Source organism: Acanthisitta chloris, unplaced genomic scaffold (assembly GCF_000695815.1).
Source record: "Acanthisitta chloris isolate BGI_N310 unplaced genomic scaffold, ASM69581v1 scaffold27704, whole genome shotgun sequence".
Lineage (NCBI taxonomy): Eukaryota > Metazoa > Chordata > Aves > Passeriformes > Acanthisittidae > Acanthisitta > Acanthisitta chloris.
Genome location: NW_008668053.1, coordinates 4,296 through 24,550, shown reverse-complemented (window position 1 = coordinate 24,550; position 20,255 = coordinate 4,296). Strand labels below are relative to the sequence as shown.

At 37.5% G+C, this 20,255-nt stretch overlaps 1 protein-coding gene across 1 annotated transcript in view; it reads right to left on the bottom strand.

Annotated features, from left to right (window-relative positions):
* Window positions 1-19,713, bottom strand: part of ARFGEF1 (ADP-ribosylation factor guanine nucleotide-exchange factor 1 (brefeldin A-inhibited)) — a gene marked incomplete at both ends in the record, with an annotated part of 41,561 nt that extends 21,848 nt beyond the window's left edge. The window contains 7 exons of the mRNA XM_009072763.1: window positions 1,031-1,203; window positions 1,838-1,951; window positions 2,456-2,729; window positions 4,427-4,606; window positions 14,095-14,241; window positions 15,322-15,478; window positions 19,691-19,713. Coding sequence (XP_009071011.1) covers window positions 1,031-1,203; window positions 1,838-1,951; window positions 2,456-2,729; window positions 4,427-4,606; window positions 14,095-14,241; window positions 15,322-15,478; window positions 19,691-19,713 — 1,068 coding nt within the window. The remainder of the gene's footprint in view (window positions 1-1,030; window positions 1,204-1,837; window positions 1,952-2,455; window positions 2,730-4,426; window positions 4,607-14,094; window positions 14,242-15,321; window positions 15,479-19,690) is intronic.
* Between the last annotated feature and the right edge of the window lie 542 nt (window positions 19,714-20,255).

The window sequence follows — 20,255 nt, the reverse complement described above, 5'->3', positions numbered from 1 at the left end:
GTAGGGAAATCCCCACCTCCTAGCAACAAGAAGTTAACATATTATACAAATATAACCAGTTCACTATAGCTTTATGGTCTCAAGACTAAAACAAAACATTCTGCAGTCCAGTTAAAATGAACACACTCACTAACAAAAACTGCCATCTCAGTAACAAGTCAGAATTAATTAAAAAGACTGTCATGAAATTAGGTAGGTCAAGTTTAAGTAGGGTAATTTCCAGTGAGCTGCCTTCAGGCATTTTCAGTAGATAACTAGTTTAAAAAAAACCCGAACACTGGACATTTTAATAGAATGTGAGTAGTTACAGATCTGTTGCCAGATACATGTGGTACAATTTCTCTATGGTACAATAAACTCTCCTATTACTAAATTCTTGCAATTCTGAATTATTCTTCCATATAAAACCAACATGTTTAATGTTTACCTTCTACTTGTATGGCCTATGTGACCATAACTTTTTAAACTTAAAATCCATTATTCCCAAACCTAGTTACTCAGTACCCTCTGACAGCAGATACGCTTGGTTAGTTGGCAATGTATACATGTCCACATCTGATACAACAGAGGGAGTATATTTTCGCATCTATTTTGCTAATGAAGATCAAATCCTCTCAGACACAAAATTCTATCTGAAATCACTGCAACAGGTCATGCACACACTAAAATTACACATGTATGACTATAACTAGTGATATTCCTCACTATATACATTAAATGCTAGTTTTATAGTTTCTCAGGATCATTTCGCAAAACACAGAACTGAGTTCTCTAATCTTGGCACAGGGTACTCTTATGGGGTAGCTAAAAATATGCCTGGATAAAAGAAGACACCACATGCAAAATTTACTTAGAAAAATTTAGTCAAATAGTGCATTTAAATAGAATAATGCTTAAAATATGACTTTACACTTGAAATTCATCGAAGTAATTTACTTTAGGCAATTATATTAAACATTCTGCACAAGCTTTGGGCAACACTTATAACATTAATTTTTTCCAGTATTTCCTAATTTATAACTGCCTGTACCTGAGTATCGTTGGAAGAGACAGATAATCTGTCATCAGGTAAAGATGGTGTATAAGCAACAGAAATTGGAGTGCCTGGAATGCCATTTGCCTGAATGTTTTCACTGTCACTGCCATCCTCTAACGTTACAATTGTGCCATCACCACCTGCACTCTCAGCAGTCCCTTCTACATCTATCAGAAAAGAGGTAAAAATTATTAACAAGTGTTATGTGAGACTGAAAAGAGATTTTAAAACCAACATTTAAATACCAAAACAATCACCAGCAAAGGATCACAAGGAGGAGCTTAAGACAGAACTTACATGGCATTATAGAACTATATAAATTGCAAATACTCTTAATTTCCTCTAATGAAAATTACAATTAAAAAATGTATTTTATGTTGTCAGGGTCACCATTCTACCATGTTTCCAAGTAGTACTGGAGGGGGGAAATCCCTTGCTCATTTGACATACAATTTCCCACAAACTGAAAAGTGTAGCGATACACTGCTGTTACAGAGAGGGGCCCATTTCTGAAGAGTTTACATAGAAACAAAACAGGAAAAAAAAGGAACAAGAATTTGTATTTTAGAAGAACTTTTGTTTCCAATATAAAGAGCATAAATCAGTGTGCAAAATGTTGTCCATTTTACTGTTAAATAATACACAGCAAAGGTCAGACAATTGAAACTGTTTTCTTCAGCATGTAAGTCATATTTGAATAATTACATATTTCACTTAAAATATTTGGAAATGTTGAAGTAACTATGAATGTCAAGATTCAGACTGCAGCCACTATTGACTAGACAAATATTAATATAATACCTCCAACTACTATGTTCACCATTTCCTGCACAATACTTTCTACAATTTCTTGTGCCTTCTCTTCACACTCATTGCTTTCACCATCATATGCTCCTCCATCAGCTTTAGAAAGATCTTAATAAAGAAAAACAAACATAAACAAGTATTAACGAGAAACTCTGAAAATTCAATTAAATATCTATTAATAGGAGAGTATACATTTAAAAAGACATGTTTGGATGCTTCAAAAATAGTTACTTGCAAAATGTAAGAATTCTGGTGTTACACCTGTAAATTGTAATTAACCTGCAGGCCTATGCCAACAAAAGACATTAATTTTGCGTATACAAAATGCTGAAAACCTAATGGCTTTGAGAAGCTATTCTCAAAAAATTTCACAACATTACATAGATGCAAAGAGGAATCTTTGCTACAGTGACAACAACAGAGTGTAGGACTAAAGGATACTCATGAAGTTTAACAGTGGTAACAAGGACAACAGGCATTTTGCGTTAGTCGGCTACTTGAAAATATATGCCTGAATCCAGATTTGAAAGAGAGTGAAAAAGACAATCCTCAAGCCTTTCTTTTTACAGACCTTTTCCCTCCCTCCATGAAACAGAAATACACACTGATTACTTTCTGCTGCTGTGGCTTGGTCAGCTTCTGTCTGTTCATTTTCAGCACTAGATATGTCAGATCCATTTTCTGCCTCAATATCTTCTTGTAGGTTCTTGTCCACATCATTTGTGCTGTGGTCAAGCTCTCTCTCATGTTCTTTGGCCAGCTGATCAGTCTGTGCTGGAATATGTCTCAACTGAGGTGATTCAGGCTCGTGATGGCTTACTGGAGACTGCTGTAGATGGTGTTGCTGTCTGTGCCTTTCCTTTTCCATCTGTTTGGCTTCCTGAAGCTACAAAAGCATTGCAAGCACAAGAACTTCACTATCAAAATATAACAATAAGTTGTAGACATTCTATTACAAACATGACATCTCTATTGTCTCTGCTTACACAGTGCCTTCCTAAAGCTGTAACAGTTAAAGAAAATGCATCTTAATTATAAATAATTTTAATATCATGGGATAATCCATTGCAAGAGGGCTGCTTCCCAACTATGCACATTACACTTAACCATACCTTCACTGTGGAAAAGGGATGACTAAACTACCTATGCTACAGGATGTACAGGATGAAGAGTTGTCTGCCTGCCCTATAAGGAATACCAGGCATTAGATGTGACAATAAACAAGGTCTGCATGGAAGAGCATCAAGGCAGCCTTTTTTTTTTGTGGTCCCTTGATCTGCAGTCCCCAGAAAGAGTAGAACTTCTGTGACAACATATATTAAAGTCAAACCAAAGCAGGATGTCATTTGAGGTGATGCTCTAAAGACTGCCTTTCGATCTTACCAGAGTCTAGCATTTACCCAGAGTTTTGGAACTTTTTATACTGTTATTTTGGATACTAGGATCTTGTCTTTTTAGTATTTTCCACTTAAAGATTGCTACACTCCATCTGCTGAGGTGCCACAGATGCCGAGTAAGACACTGCCTTTCAAATTACACCTCAAACAATTCCTAGTAGCATTTGTCAGATATCATACTAACTAACTAAATAATACTAAAATAACTGCCCTGAGTGTGCAAAACGAGTAGGATTGCTTAAGACTAGACTTCAGTCTGGCAAAAACGAAGGCTTCTGTTATAGAACACTAATTCTCTTCTATATTAAGTTGCTTAGAAGGACAGTAACTACACAGGTTTCCCAAAGTACTCAGGTGCTGCATGGCTCTTGCCACAACTTATTATAAATAGGATGTCTCATAAAGCTTCAACTATGATGGCACCACATACCAATATGCAGTTGCTTCTGCAGGGAAATTAAGGAAGTACTACAAACTTAAGAGTTTTCAATAATACAGCAAAATTACTTCTAGAAGTAGCTAAGAATTCAACCAGTTCTCAAATCTGGGCATGTGTTTTTTTGCTTACTTGGGTTTTGATTGCTTTTTATTTCTTTAAAATAGAAATTAGGACAATTACTTTGCCTTACTGATCTTTACTATCAGCAGTAGAAGTCATGGCATATGCTGAAGTCCCTGCTCACAATTCACAGCAGCAGTTTCAGTGACAGAAGTATCTGTTAGTGGCTACTACAAACTAAAATGCTAACAAATGTACATAATTACATGACTTTTTTTGCTTGATTGGAGGGGTGGGGGTTTAGTTTGTTTGGTTTTATTTTATTTTGCACATGGATTACTTCTTCAGTGTTTATCATCACAACAACCCTGGAGCATTTCACTAACACTGATGTACTTCATATACTCATATGCAGGTAGTGTGGCATCTCCTGGGAGCTTGACAACAGACACTGAAGACACTCATTAAGTACAGAGGACCACTATGAGGAGTTTAAATCCTACACACCATCCCCAAAAAATACATTTCACACCTATTTCAGAGCGCAAAACACAAAAAGAACAACGTAAGATACCAGATTATTTTTTTCCCAAAGCCAAAAAGCTTTAAAAATAATGACTAAACAAATCTCTCAAGCTGGTTTAATTTCATGAGCTACTTTCTAGATAAAGATACCAAGATACTCACTGCTTGATTTTCCATGCGTGCAAAAATGACATTCAGCATTTGTGTTAGAGTGGCCTTGGCTGTGGTTTGATTTATAAGATTTTTGCTTGCTAGGTAGATATTGTAACATGTTCTTACAGCCTGTAGCACTGTTCCTTCGTGGATTTCTATGTGTTGAGAAGTTACTGCAGTGAGCAATGCCTAAATAAACAAACATACACACATACATGTATATATGTATATATATCTTTTGCAGTCAAAACTCACCTATGTTAAGAACTTTGCAAATTAGTAAACATCAAAATTGGATTCTTCTAAAATGTACCTAAATACATATCCTGACCTACAATTTAATTAGGTTTTCCCATGTATTCTTGTAGCCATATCAGAACACCATATATTCCAGTTATACTAAACTGAGAGCGTTTTTAATCAACATATCTAGGAAATACATGCTTCGTATCATATAACAGCAAGAAGTAGCCAATGGAGCTATCAGAGAGACAGTTAACAGAAGTCATCCTAGAATTTTCTAGACACAAGACATGAACAGACTACCTGTTAAAATCTGGAAAGCAAGCCAAAGGGTCCAAAATTGGTTTAAAAATAGATGTAAATGCGAAGAACAAAGACTGAGAATGAGATTAGGCAGCTATAGTGGGACAACTGCTCTTTACAGAAACTCTTTTTGGGTAGATGATAGAACATTGTGTTGTCATCCGTAGAAATTCACTTATTTCTTTCCATTTGAGCTTCTCTTTTAAAAAAAAAGGCAGAAAGCAAATAACCCTCTAGAATATCAGGTAACAGAAGTAAGGAACACACTATCTTTATGTGAGGCAGAGGCAGGCTGAATTAAAGGGCAGATAGAGAGGACATGAAAGCTGAGGACAGGATATGAAAGTGTTATCAGAGATATGTGTTGGTGAGCAAAGTGAAAGGGAACAGCTTGGTCCACACAGAACAAACACTTATACTGATCACTGTACTCCAGTAGAAGGAATCAAGGAACTTTATGCATTAAAAACTTTGACAGATTTAATGGGAAGTTTAGGGTAAGAAAGAACTGGAAGCACTGGAAAGCTCATACTTTTGTAAAACTACCAGTTAGAAGTTATTTTAAGTATTGCACAATTTATTCATCAAACCACACACCTTATGTCTGTTACTGACATTGCCAGCACCACACAAGGCTCCAATATGCAGACAAATAGTACCATTGCTCACTCAAACCCTTTGCAAAACACTGTGCAGCTTAACAGAAAAAGGGAAATCAAAGATCCACCTTACTGAGCTGCTGCTGAAGAGGTCTGAACTCTACTTGTAGATTAGCAGTGTGCTTAAGGTCTTATTATTATTACCAGGTTATTCTACCTGTGGTGCCTCAGTTCTCTCATCAGTGGCCATTGCGACCTAAGTATACAGATGACTGTCCTTAACATTTCATACTGGAGAGTATACATTCTTACCTGTGTGACAACTAAACACCATCTCATGCTAGAGCCTATGAAGCAGTACTGCCTAAAATCCCATTAGAAGGCTTTTTAAGAAAAAGCAAAAGAAAAAAAAATATTAAAAAACCATCATCAACTTAAGAAAAAAATCACAGAGGTAAGCAAACTGCAGAAAATGACTTTATTAAAGGAACTTCAGTCTCCAAGCCCTGATACTTTTCTCTTTTAGCTCCCAAAATTCAGCTTACATGTCACCGACCTACTGAAAAAACAGGAAGTGTTAAGTTGAAATTCGTATCATCATCCTTAATTCTTACTTTCTCTGTACAACTATTCAGTACCTCCACAGAACTTACCAATGCACTGGTTCTGCTACTGGCAACATCATTCAGGGAAGAGCACACATAAAAGCCACACGTCCACATCTTTCCTGTGCTAAGGACCCCAGAGCTGGAGGCTGTACGCCAGGCAAAGTCTCACCAGAGCAGAGGGACAGAATCACCTCCCTCAGCCTGCTGGTCACACTGCTTTTGATGCAGCCCAGGACAGTTGGCTTTCCGGGCTGCAAGTACACATCAACAACTCATGTCCAGCCTCTCATCTGGGCTTGTCCTGACCCAGGTGCTGGACTTTGCACTTAGCCTTACTGAGCCTTTGGAGGTTCCCACGGACCCACTTCTCCAGCTTGTCCAGGTCCCTCGGGCATGTAAACCACACCATTCAGCTTGGTGTTGTCTGCAAGTTTGCTGAGGCTGCACTCAGTCCCACTGTCTGTGTTGTTGATGAAGATATTCAGCAGTACTGGTGCCAGCAGAGACCCCTGGGGATCACTACTTGTCACTGATCTCCATACAGATAAGACACTGGATAATGTGTCCTCTTAATACAAACACCTCCTACACTGGCCTACACAGGTGATTTTGTGTCATATTTTCACTTGTTTTTCATTAAGTGCCTGCTCACCTGCCTGCCACCCTTGCCCAGTGCCAGGCACAGCTGAGACCCAGACGGCCAGAAGCACAATAGCACTTGCTTTATTGTTTCACCTCTAACCTACTGCTAGGAATTCCTTGGAGGTTTGAAAGACTTGCACATAATGAGCTAAAACACACTGAACCCCATTAATTAGAGTTGTGTATCTCTTCTATGGTAACATCTGCTATACCACAGTACTCTTAGGCTCCAAACCCAAAGCTACTCATACCAATCACAGCTCTGCTGGCTTCTCTCATTCTTTCCTACATGCTGCAGGTGCAAATGCAAAAACCCTGAAGGCAGGTAACTCCCAGTGATTAGATTCTTCACTTTCTGACCTGGCTGGAAAGGTTGAACTCCTGCACGTATTTTAGTATTCTACTTTTTCAAGTTGTGTGTGTCAGAGCTGTGAAAGGCCAAACCAGAAAGCTCCCTTAATCCTTCACTAATAATTCTGTAACAGAATTAACTTTGCAGAACTTCGTCTATGCTAGTTAAAACCCCCTAAAATCAGTAACTCTTGCAAACAAGCTGAACTAGTGGATACCAGGTATAAACAGCTATTTTTTCCAAAGCACTAATGTCTGGGCCTAATACAGTAAGTATTTAGATTTAGTTAATATTTCTTTCACTCAGTTCCAAAAGTGAAAACCACTTCACTTAAACATCTGTTTAAGAACCACCTACAGCTTCCCACTTGGAAGATAAGGTCTCTTGCTGCCTAGCATTCAGGACACTAATGAAAACGTACAGTATCCAGCTCTTTTGTTCTAGCTATGTCATTTGTAAAGTTACTCATTTGTGTCACTTTCTGCCTCCTTGTTAAATTCAGGTGATAAAGAAGCTGATATTTGAAAGTCCAATTTTAACTTCCATCTCAGTTAAGTCTTACAAATTTTTTTCCACAACTTTTAATAACAGGAGGCAATGCCAGCGAGTAGAAAAAGGTGACAAGGCTACAGATGGACTATGTGCTCTTTTGTTTTAATTGGTTTAACAGCCTGAATTTCTTGAGTTTTCTCAGTATGCTTGTTATGACTACTAGAGCTTGGTTCTTTCCACATCACCTGATAAGGGGGTGTGGAGGCGAAGAAATGCTTCCAACACACACAGAGACACACCTCCTTAACACATTAATCCAATAATATGATGAATAACATCTCCTATGCAGACTGAGAAAATAGACTTTCCACAGGGCATCTCCTTGCAGGTATCTAAGAGTTCAATTTGGCTACAGAGCTCCTCTATAACAGTCATTTTTTTGGGTTTCTTTCCTTTCCAGGCACCAAAGGCTAATCTTAATGACTACTATACATGTTTGCAAACTGATAAGCATTGTTAACTTTGATCTCTTGCTATAGTCTTTTATCTTCCTTCCAATCAGAGCCATCCTCAGGCTATTAGTCATGCTCACTTCAGGTCTCAATTGCTATTTCTCTTCCCCTACTATGACAATCTAGTAGAAATATGAGAACGAGCATGAGACAGGAAGTATTTTACAATTAATTTTCTGACAACATCCTTCCCTCTTGGCAGCTTCCACTTAGGGCTCAGTTTAATGACATGCCCTAAACAACATCCTCATTCTGAATCATAAGAGAGCACATCATTACTACAACCTGCATGACAGCTAACCCTGAGAAACTACAAATCATGGCCAGGAGTGGCAGTCCTGCTCCTCAGAAACCTCTGTCAGCTCATGTGTTAGAAAAACAAACCCTTCCTTTCTCACCTTATTACTTTTCTTCATGCTACTCCCCAGCCCTACTCTCTGATCAAGCAACTACTATGCCCAGTGCAAGGAAGAAGAGAGGGGAGACAGAGTAGACGACAAGCTAAACAAGTCCCCAGCTGAGCAGCTTTATACAACATCCCAAACTGCTACACAAGAATGAACATCCTTGAGCGGTGGAACAAGGGAAGTCCCACCTTCCCCATAGCCATACACTCTTACTGCCTACATTGCAACAGGTCTGGGGCATGGAGCCACCTGTGCTATTTTAATTGCAACACATCAATACAATCCAAACCAAACAGAAAAAATAACACCCACAGGTGGTTCTCTGGTGGCTGGTTTTGTGGTCCTATTTGTTTGCTTTACAAGTGATTTAGTTGATTCAGAGTATTAAATGCATGTTAAGACAAGGGATGCAGTAGGACTAAGTCTGCAGAGGTTGGAACAGCAAGCTACTGCTAAGGAGTCACAGCATTATATTGCTCTTCTCTAAAGAGTAAAGATTTGCTGCTCAAGGCTTTTTGCAGTTGAGTTCCCACTCCTGGTCACACTTAGCTCATCTGTTTTCATCCAATATCTTCAGTGTAAGCTAAGGAGAGATGAATAAAGGAAAAAAAGCCCACTTGACTGTACTCCTCCCTTTAGCTGTTCTTTAGGCACAGAAGGAAAGCTTCTTAAAAAAACACTCTTAGCACTACCTCATTATACTTCAGGTCCTTCCACAAAAGTTTTCTTTGTCACAAAGTCTGCAAAAATACCAACAGCCAACAAGCCTTACTTGTCCTGAAACTCCTGGCTTCTACCCCAACTTTGTGTTTGTTTCCTTATGCTTTCCTTCCAGTCCTTCACACCTATTGTTCTGTATTTGAGAAAGACCCTACTGTTCTGGGCTTCTACCTAGTTACTATAAATAAAGCTTACTCATTTTTATAAACATCCATCAGACGGCTTTGAGAAAGGAGAAAAATCTTCAGGATCATTTCTTGAGTTACAGATTATCATATCTTCGTGTGACACCCACAGTGATTTTTCTTTTAGCCTGAAGCATGTTTGCCTCAGGGAATATCACACTTTGTGAGGCAAAATGAATGTAACTTTAAAAGTGAACTAAATTAACAATAATTCTCCACTAAAAATATCCAGCATCTGTCTTACCTCTAAACTTTACATTCCTCTCACACCGAATATTCTGCAAGAACAGCATGGTTACAGTGAAAGAACATAACTACAATCAGGAGAACAACTCAGAGTCAGTCTTTTCCTCCTCTCAGCCAACTCTGATCATCTTATCTGTGGAAGATTTATGACAGTACAGCTGTCATCTGATCAGCACGGGCTTACTTTGGGTAAAATACTCATAATTCAGTTGTCTGGAAAATCTCAAGTACTTGACACAGCACATAAAACACAACAGCCCTAACTTCTCTCTCTAGGGTTAATCAGCTACTGGAAACTATTTTCTTTGAGAGGGGCTACAGGGTTATGTTAAATAATAATTTTTCTTTTAAAGCTAACTTGCAGTCCAAACATTTACTTATCAGAAAATAATGAGTTACTATGGACTGACTTTGGAAAAAAACGTAAGAAAGTGAAGCCCTTAAACCACAAAGCAACATATACATCAAAAAACCTTCATAGATAAATCACTTTGCAATATAAGTGACACCAAATATATAAATCATACAGAATGCAGTAATATATTTCCAAACAACATTTTCTTTGTGAGCAAGTGATAATTTTATCTTTTGCTTTTTACTATTTTCATATTATTCAGTCATTTATGGTACACATTTAGCGTTGCCTTAAAACATCTAAGTTTGCCTAACTTAGTTTACCAACTTTGAAGACCTACAGAAATACACTGTAAGGTTATGAAAACCAGAAAAATACAGTGTTTGCTTCCAGCATGCTTTTACTCTCCAGTGATTAAAATCAACAGTGTCATATCTTAGATTCAATGCCAGATTTCAGTACTACTGGGTCATTAATTAACACGCAGTATTTGATTCAAACTAGTATTTTTTATCTACTTAACATCAAGTTTAGAAAAAAAATAAATCTATATTCACAAACATGTGGTTAGTTACCATCCCTGAAACTCAGAGGGATTATGAAGCTTGTGAATGAAAGACAGATCAGAACTATATTCCAGTTTGTCCTATGAAAGATAATATAAAGCATATAAATTATATAAGAACAAAATTTTATTCAGTTTTAACACTGGAAATGTAGGTGTTCAAAATGAACTAGAGTCTAATATGGAATTAAACAGATAAATATTTTGTGACACAAATATTTCATATCCAACTCTGAAAACATAATCCTTCTCTAAAAAATAAAATTGCAACTGACAGGAGAGCACTTTCAGGTAAAGTAAGGAGACCCAGTCATTAACTTAAGCCTCAAAATCCAAATACTTCGAAGCAAAACCTCTTACATCATTGTTTCCATTCTCAAAGCATTCCATAATCCACAGCTCCTTCTAATCTCAGCAGGAGAAATTAAATTTTCTTAAGACTTTTAATAGGAAAAAATAATCACATTACCACATGATACTGCAGATGACTAAGTTATTTAGACAACATTCCACACTACTGAAACATAACAGGACCTGGAACTAAAGCAGTTCTAAAGGTCTTCTCAATTCAGAATCTGTTTTCACACAAATTTTGTTATCTATCTTTTGACCATATCATCATTTGCCTTATTACTCAGAATCAGTTAGCTTTTACAGTTTTCCCATTCTGTAATCCAGCAATGAGTTGTCCTCATTTCCAGTCAGTTTCAAAATGTGACTTGTGTAAGCAATGTTTGATTCAACTTTCCTTCCTCCATGGGCACCAGTCATACTGTAGGTGTGACCATACAGGAGTTGACCTTATGAACAGTCAACTGCAAATGGAAGACTCAGAAAGTCACTAAACAGCATTCTACTCTTCAGACTACAGCTGTCAAGAGCACACAATTTTTCTTGAACAAACATGAGCAAGTTAAGCTGTAAAAGCATGCAGACAATAATGAATACTTTCCATACACTCAGCAGAGCAAGGAAAGAAAACACAGATGAGGATAAACAGTTGATATCATGTCCCATCCTTCTTCCTCACCCCTATTATTTATAGATTTTTAAAATAAAAATAATTTTTGTCATAATTTAGTTCTTCAGGAAGAGAAAGGCCAGACAGAAATGTAAACAGAACTTCAACTAAGACCCCTGCAACTGTTACGAGAAGTCTGCACTTGGACACCACATAGTCGCCATAGTAGCCCTAGGAGGACAAGCCTGGGGGCAAAAAGGTTCAATCAAGGGAGGCTATTTCAAACACCATTTGAATAAACCATTTGCAATCACAGCAGTAGTCTAATTACTTGACTTTTTTTCTGCAACAATCACTCCAATCATAACATCTAAACAAGAAATTTGCAAGGCTTCACATCAAAATTACACCAAATCAACCCAAACTACAAGAGAAAGGAAGGAAAAGGGCAATTTCCTAGTCTGGTTCATCACAGAGTCTGTAGATGAAGAACAGTGGGACTACAGAGATGAGATGCAAGCAGAAATAGGAGCAGAAAAGTTAAACCAGCCCCTGTCAAAATGTCTGCAAGACATGCCTCTAAGCTTAGATACCTAAAAAAAGACAAATTATTCCCCTTGGTGTCAGCAAGATTATTTCCTCAGTAGTCAGCAGAAAGGTATTTTCAGAACATCTAAGTGGCTCTGGTTGTTGTGAACCATCTGAAGATGACTCTACCACTGGAAAGCTATCTAGTAACTACAAACAGCAGTGCATGTAAACTCCTACCCAATGAAGACTCCCAGATCCCAGACTGAGGGCTGCACACTATATAAGGGCCACCCATTCCACATGCAGAACCAAGAACACCTTCCAAGAAGGAAGGTGGCCAAGTGATCAAGGTTCTCAGCTTTTACCATGGTCCTGGTGATGCAGCTGCCCTCTGGGAGCACTGCTTAAATTGCAGATAACAGCCTGGGAGTGGCAGCACAAAAAAAGGAGGAGATTTGGGTCCCCTGCCTTCTTTCTCCCTGATGGAATTAAAATTCAGACAACATACTCATCACCAGGACCACAGAAGAACCTGAAAAGATATATGATCCATCCTTCAAATCATACTGCAGAAGCAGGGTGCACACTGAGCTCAGAACTGAAGAGCTATGAAGCCTAAGGGAATAGAACTGACTTTGCAGTCCCATTATTCCTCCAAAGTCAAAAGCTCTGGTCTTTGTCAATGTTACTTCTAATCTTCATGTTCTTCATAGTGTCCGGTGTATTGGACAAAGATGGTGCCAAACTCAAAACAGTACTTTCCACTTTTCCAGGCATTCCAACATGGCAATTAGCTAAATCTAAACAGTAAAAAAATAAAGGCACTAAATGAATGTATACACTTAATGCATTTTACAGCTGTTGAAGAATTTATTTTCTGAACTATTTTCTTGGACAGAAAGAACATCAGGTCACACATAAGCCCATTCAGGCAGGGGGGACTGGAATAAACAAGCATTCAGAGAGACAGTATTCCAGTGACAGGGAGATACAATAGTTTCAGCCACTGAAAGTTTAAATCAGTAATAACTTCCCCTTGCAGGATGAAAAACATCACAAATGCTGGGCAAAACAAAACAACAAATCTAGAAAACAGCAGCATGAACCAACATTTGTAATAACTATTTGCTGGAGAAGTGGAGCACAAAGAACAAGAAAGATTTGAGCTATGGAAAGGAGAACAAACTACATTCTTTGCAGTAAAACAAGCAAACACAATCTGCAAGAAAAGCCAACACCTCAGGATACATATACACAAGAACACTCCATTTCTCATAACTAACTTCAGTTGTATCCTTCACTACTGTCATCATCACAGTAGCAGAGTATGCCATTTCCAGTAGGTGGCTAACTTCTAGCACTTGGCACAATAATTTGCTGTAATAAATACCTATAATTATGGGGAACAATCAGAAAACAGGTTCCCCAGAAACACTTATTTGTACAGACTCCACATGCAACTTTTATGTAAGCTACGGAAAGAAACCCTAGACTTCCTGCAAGCAAAAGTCTATGACACAGCAGCAAAAAGCTACCATGGTAACACCCAACTGCCAGGTCTAATTGCATTTCATCAACCAATTCCAAATGGATTTCAAAATCTGCTGCTTAATTACCATTTCCCCCACTGGGAGTGCAGGATTGTTTGACAGTAATTCCTCACAATTAGAGGAGGCACAATTAGAGGCTCCACAGGTCTGCGGTGAACAAAATATCACCCACTGGTCTGTGCACAAGACTTGAGGTCGCAACCATGAGTTCACCCAAAATGAGGTGGGAGAGATTAGGGAAAGGAACATAGGATAGGAATTTTCTGTCTCAAGAGAAACGGGATCAAGAAAATATTTTAATATTGCCATTACATTTACAAATTAAACACTTCTGCTTTTGAACTCTGAAGTCACAAATGTCTTCTGCTGTCACCACTATAAATACAGGAAATATTAAACATGTTACCTTTATTATTTGTAGCTGAACCCCTTCGTCTGTTTGAGGGCCTTGAAAACAGCCACATATTGTCTCGATAATTCTATCAATTAATTTTTTGCCTGGAGCTGTACTGTCTGGAGCATTCCCTGTCAAGTGCCCGTACGCTATAAGTTTCTGGAGAGAAGAGAAGAGAAAAACCCACATAAATAAGGTAGAATTTAAAAACTAAGCCAACTTTTTGTTATAATAAATAATTTGACTTGATAGCTCTTGACTTGCACAGAATAATAAACAGTACATTTTACCCCAAGTCTCATAAAACATCCAGGATTTTTTTTTAATTGTCCTTCAGATTTATTCTATTTTCATTCAGAAGCTGCTATACAAAGTTAGTCATCCAGCTTAACAGTAAAGGTTTTGTTCATCAGTTATCCATGCTTTAAAACAAACAGGATTCTGAAAACTAACTCACATCACACAAGTCTTCAGATGTAGTCAACACACAAATGGTTTTAACATCAGATAAACCAGCTGCAAATGCTTTCTGTTTAAGCTACTAGCTAAAGTGTTTCTTCTGTTTTTAAGTGTTCTATTATCCCTTTCTTTCTCTAGGTCTTCAATACTTAGAAATGGAATTTATTACAAAATTAGTAAAATCCTCTTCTGAAGACTTCAGGCATAAGAGTACACGTAAATCTCCATGGCTCACCTACTGCAAAATACACAGAGCAGCAAAGCATCACAGTGCAAGTGCATGCCAGGCACACATGTGCCTGTGACTGTAAACTGAGTTTACTGCTGAGCTCATCAGGAGAAGTGAATGGCTAAATTCCATGCTCCAGAATTTGTTCTGAAAACATTCAAGGGGCCTCAGAGTTTTGAGAGACTAGACATCTCAAATTGAAAATATTTTACTGCAATTATAAACAGCATAAAATGAATTTGCTAATTCTATATCTGCTGTGTTAGTTCAACACATATTTAAACACATGAAAACAGGTAGCTGTCTATAACAAAACTAATCCAAACATTTCACTGTGGTAATACCTATATACACAAAGAAACACATACATGCATTGCATAATAAATAAGGCATACATTCACTTTTTGTGAGAAATATGTTCTATTTGGTTGTGTGCACAATAAATTAAAATAATAAAACCCTCATGACATTATTTGTTACATACAACTACACTTCCCCTCCAAAGCAACAGAATTTTACAGCTGATAGTTAAAGCTCATCTTCATACAGACCTGTAAACAATCTAGAGATGTACTGACAATCCTGGGGCACTTGGACTGGCATGCCAATTCAAATGGCAGGAAGTATTTGTCTGCTTCAATGAAGCTTGTCTTTGATTTCACAGGTGGAAGAGTGCTTGAACCAGACTTTGCTTCTCCATGAGGGGGACTAAACAGAATGACCGTATTAGAATGCTGTAAGTGATCACACATGTAATTCTCAGCACCACAGTGTTTATGAACAAACTAAAATATCAAAAAAATTAACATTAGGAAAGACTATTAACATTAAGAAAGACTTCTATGAAGTTAACGTAACTGTAATATGTAAAATACTCTTAACAGCTTTAATACTTCATGTCTTCTTTATGGATCAGGCAAATAGATCCATTTGCACACTAAGTGGATATTCAGTGGTCCCTGCTGGTTTGAAGGCACAAAGACTTGTGTCTTCTGAAACAGGAAAATACTCCCCTTCCTGGAATGGTGAAGGCAGAGGGGAAGAAAGGAAATCTATTCAGTACCATTTCCACGTTAAATGACAACTCAGAGATGTCTAGTTTGTTACTACTAGAACAAATAAAAATACAACTTGCCAAAAATTTTTATAACCCTGAAAGTTAAGAGCTACTCAAGTACTGTATTATACTACAAGTTCAGTTCAGTACTTCATGGACAGTACATCTATTTTGGAGATTAAATCATATCTGAAATCACAAATCATATCTGAACTTCAATCCTGGACATACTCAGTGACAAAAAAATCAAATAAACTAACAAAACAAAACAAAAACCCCCAAAGCTTTACCCTATCTCTGCTTCAAGTGACACCACAGAATTTAAGAGTTCACTGGTTACCAATGTATCTCACTTGAGCAAAGTATCTGAAATGACTAACTGTACAAAAGCTGAGAAAATGATGTTGAAGTCTCATTGCTTACAGCAGCTTTAGAAAGGTCATGCTCATTAATACTTAGCAAAAAAGGATAATTAAGAATGGGTCATTTTTCACTAATTTGTGTGCATTGATACAATTTGCCTTTGGCTCAAAGCAAGATGTTAAAACTTTTTATTGTACAGAATATATAAAGCATTTCTGAACCTTTTTTTGTGCACACATAGGTATCTTTACATAAGAGGTAACTACACTGTCTTACACAGACTCAATAAACAGTATTTAAAAAAAGCATATAATGTCATACTCAGTAGTGAAGAATCACACGATTCTTGCAGCAATTCAAATAGATCTTTATAGAACTATTATATTCAAATCCAGGCCCTCGGCATTTTTTGCAAATTAAATCAGATGCTTCAAGGAATGCGTTCAATTTCATGTTCCTGAAGCAGAAGAATGAACTGCTGAGAGTTTATTATAAATCCAAAGAATTATTGCAGTTCCATGCATCATGGAGTGAGCCTTAACCTAATCAATACAAATTACCTTCAGCTTTTCAAGGAGCAAGCTGGGTTGCCCTTGAGATGATGTTTGGCACCACATTCCAACAGACCTTGTTTAGGTTGCTTAAAAAGGGCACCTAAATCTAAGTCTTAATAGTGAATAATTAGTGATAGGATGTTCGTTTCTCCTAAATAACTTCTCTTTTGAAAATCTAAGAATTTTTTTATCCCCACATTTTTGTCCTGAAGAAAAGCAGAGTTGGGTTTTTTTCTGTTGGATGCACAACTTCATTTATTGCCCAATATTATTTTGCTGGAAGCAGAGCTCTTTTGAACAAAACCCCAATCAGATAAGTTGCAGAGGAAGCACATGATTCTTCCATGTTCCTAAACCTCTCTGAAATTCCTATAAAAGCTTTTCTCTGAGGAATGGAAGGGTGCTTATCTCTTGCTTACGTCTTATGACAAGACTGTTCCTCATCTAGTGATTATGTCTACTGAAAGCACTAAAATTAAGTTAAAAAGAGCACGACAGAAATAACCCCAGAATTGTTCAGAAACAAGGAGCAGGCTGTGATGAGATTGTGAAAATGAAGAACCCATGCCACAGCAAGGTACTGCAGAAGCCCGGAGCTTCTCTTAATGGAAAGCTATTTAAAAAAAGCAAAATATTAAATATGAAAGATGAGGCACATTTGTCTCTGGAAAAATAACTCAATAAGCTCATCACACAGTTGATGATGTAAGGGAAGGATAGCAGAGACAAGAGAAATTCTAAAGTACTTTTCCTCCTAATAACAGCGAATTACTTCTGTTGGATTGTTGTTTTGTTGGGGTTTTTTCCCAGCACACTGTAAACCCAAAAACTAACCCCAGCAAAACTCTAGCACCTACCAAGCATGAGAATTATGAAATACACTGATACTTACATATCAGCCATCGAAAAAGGCTAAGGTAAATATCAAACAATGAATTTTGAAAATTATTTTGGCAGCATTTGCTGTGTAATGGCTACATAAATCGGCCTATACTTTTCTATTCCGTTCCCCTCCACCCCACTACCAAATACTAGTTCTGCTAAAAAAACCCAACAAAACAAAAGAAGCAGTTCTCCATGCAAAATTTCTGGAAGGTGGAAATTATCTATTTTTCAATGCATTCCAAGCTAACTGTGAGATTAGTTACCTTGAACAGGGACTGGAAAAATTTTTAAAAATCATAGTTTCTAAATACCTTGTTAGGGTATTACTAATTACAGAAATACGAATCTGAAAATAATTTGATAAACTAAGAAGTTTCTCTATTCTAAGGCCTAGAAAAATGGTATTTTCTACTGCACCTAAAAAACCTGACTCTGCAGTAAGAATAAAGAAGCCCATTCACAGTTTCCAAGTCCAGCAGTGCCTTCATAGCAGCAAAAGGCTACTGTCAAAATAAAGACAGCACTGAAGAAATCGAAATCTACTTAGAAATTGTGTGTAGGTATGCATGTAAGACATACACATTCTACCCTCACAAAAAAATCACAATTTCGGACATTAATAGGACAGAAATTAAGTACCTGAAGTGCAGAAATGGCTGAGCCATACTTGCAGAAATAGTTATAATTCAGTGCTCTAATTAGCTTTAGGATGGTATTTAACTACAGGGTGAGATACTACCTTTCATATTCAGTGCCCAGAACAAATACCACTTACTGAATGTTTCACATATTTTTTTCTTACCATGCCTCACAATGTGCACTTCTGCTTCATTTATACTACTTTAAGAAAAAACTTATAAATCCACATTACTACTTACTGTCTGAGACTCTCTTGTGGTGCTCGATGCAACATTTTCTGAACACTACACAAATATTAAATTTATTTTTACAATCTTACTATGACATGATGGTATTGACTTTATTTTGCTGGTGAAAAGTGAAGCACAGCCTCAGTCAGATGTACCCACTAAGTTCTATGTGCTCAATTTGATAGACTGCAAGACTACATTTTTCAGCATATTTGATATTAAGCTTTCCTTTACATCTTCTGAAACCAGTTCCTCCTGGCTTTCTTCCCAGCTAGAAGTGCTGATGTTTTCCAAACCAAAACTTGTAGATTTCAGCTCAAATATCCAGGAGATGAAGCAGAAATCACTAGCAGCCAATTCTGACAGCTGTGGTTTAAATGATCTGCCCAAACCAGAAATTCAATTACAGGACAGAACTCGGGTCCCCAAGCAGCACTCATCTCTTAAGCCATATGAACACTTTCATCATCAGTTTAACCTGCTGATTTGATTCTTTCAGCAAGTGGTATAAGCAGTCTTTACTACACAACCCTGACCCAATGTAACATACACTGCACGAGGAAGAAGATCCAGTGGAACATGTAATTAAATAGTAATAAGGGATTCCACAGTTTACCAGTACTTAAAAATTAACCTGTTGATAGCAGAAGTGCTGAATGTCAGTTTTTCCTTCTACCTTCTCTTGTAGAAGAACACCTTCAGAAATCTACACCTATTCCTTAACAAGGTTCTTTCCAGACACCGGCTTTTCAAATTACGCTGGTTTTCTCTGCTCATTCCTACTTCCTCACCCTAATCTCCTCCCCTTGCTCACTCACAGTTCAAATCTTTTATCGGCATCCCCCCCTGGACAAGCTTCAAGAGCCTTTTAAGCTCAGGCCCCTCCACCAAAACTTTCCTTCTGTGCCATCCACAAAGACCTTTTCTAACCCTGATCCCCATTCCTACCCTCCCTGGCTAGACCGCACCAGCCTGCTCCCTCCAAGCTATCTTCTGCCTCTACTCCCAGGCCCAGTGCCCTGCACTAGGGGTGCCAGACACAGAAGGAGCACCATCAGCACGTTTCCAGATACCATCAAAATACGTTCAAAATGCTTTTCAGAGAGAGCCCATAATCCCAGTGCACAATAAGCAGGGTACACATTTTCAGATGTTAAAGCACTATCACTTAATACAATGAACTACCACCTACCTTTGCTTTTCTGTTTCAGCCTTTATTTCCTCTGTAAAATGAAACAAAGGCATAGTTATAGAAATGGTACCATAACCACAAATATAAAATTAAATAACTGAAAATTACTGGAAAGCAGAACTATTTAGGCAAACATTTGAAAACAGGATTAGTATAAAACCGAAAATACATGTTTACAAGCAGTTTCATAAGTATTTCTACTCTTCACCTGCATTGATTGTGAACTGTATCAAAATTACTTTACAAATCTATATTCAAAACTGAATGCTTAAATTTGCATCCAGTCATGCAAGTTAAACACCCCTTCCCTGGAATGTTTCTGCCAAGACACTGGCAAGTTCTTTTCACAGCTCACGTATACAGAAATGAGGAGAACACAAATATTATCAGAACTATTAATTTATCCATAAAGGACATAAGGTACATACTGCTTGTTAAATGCAGATTATACAGACAAAAACCCCAACCAACTCACCACTACTGGTTCTTATATGAAATCTTAACCACCAGTTATCATCTCTGGTTTTAAACAGTGTTAGATACCATAGTAATGACTAGAGGAGAG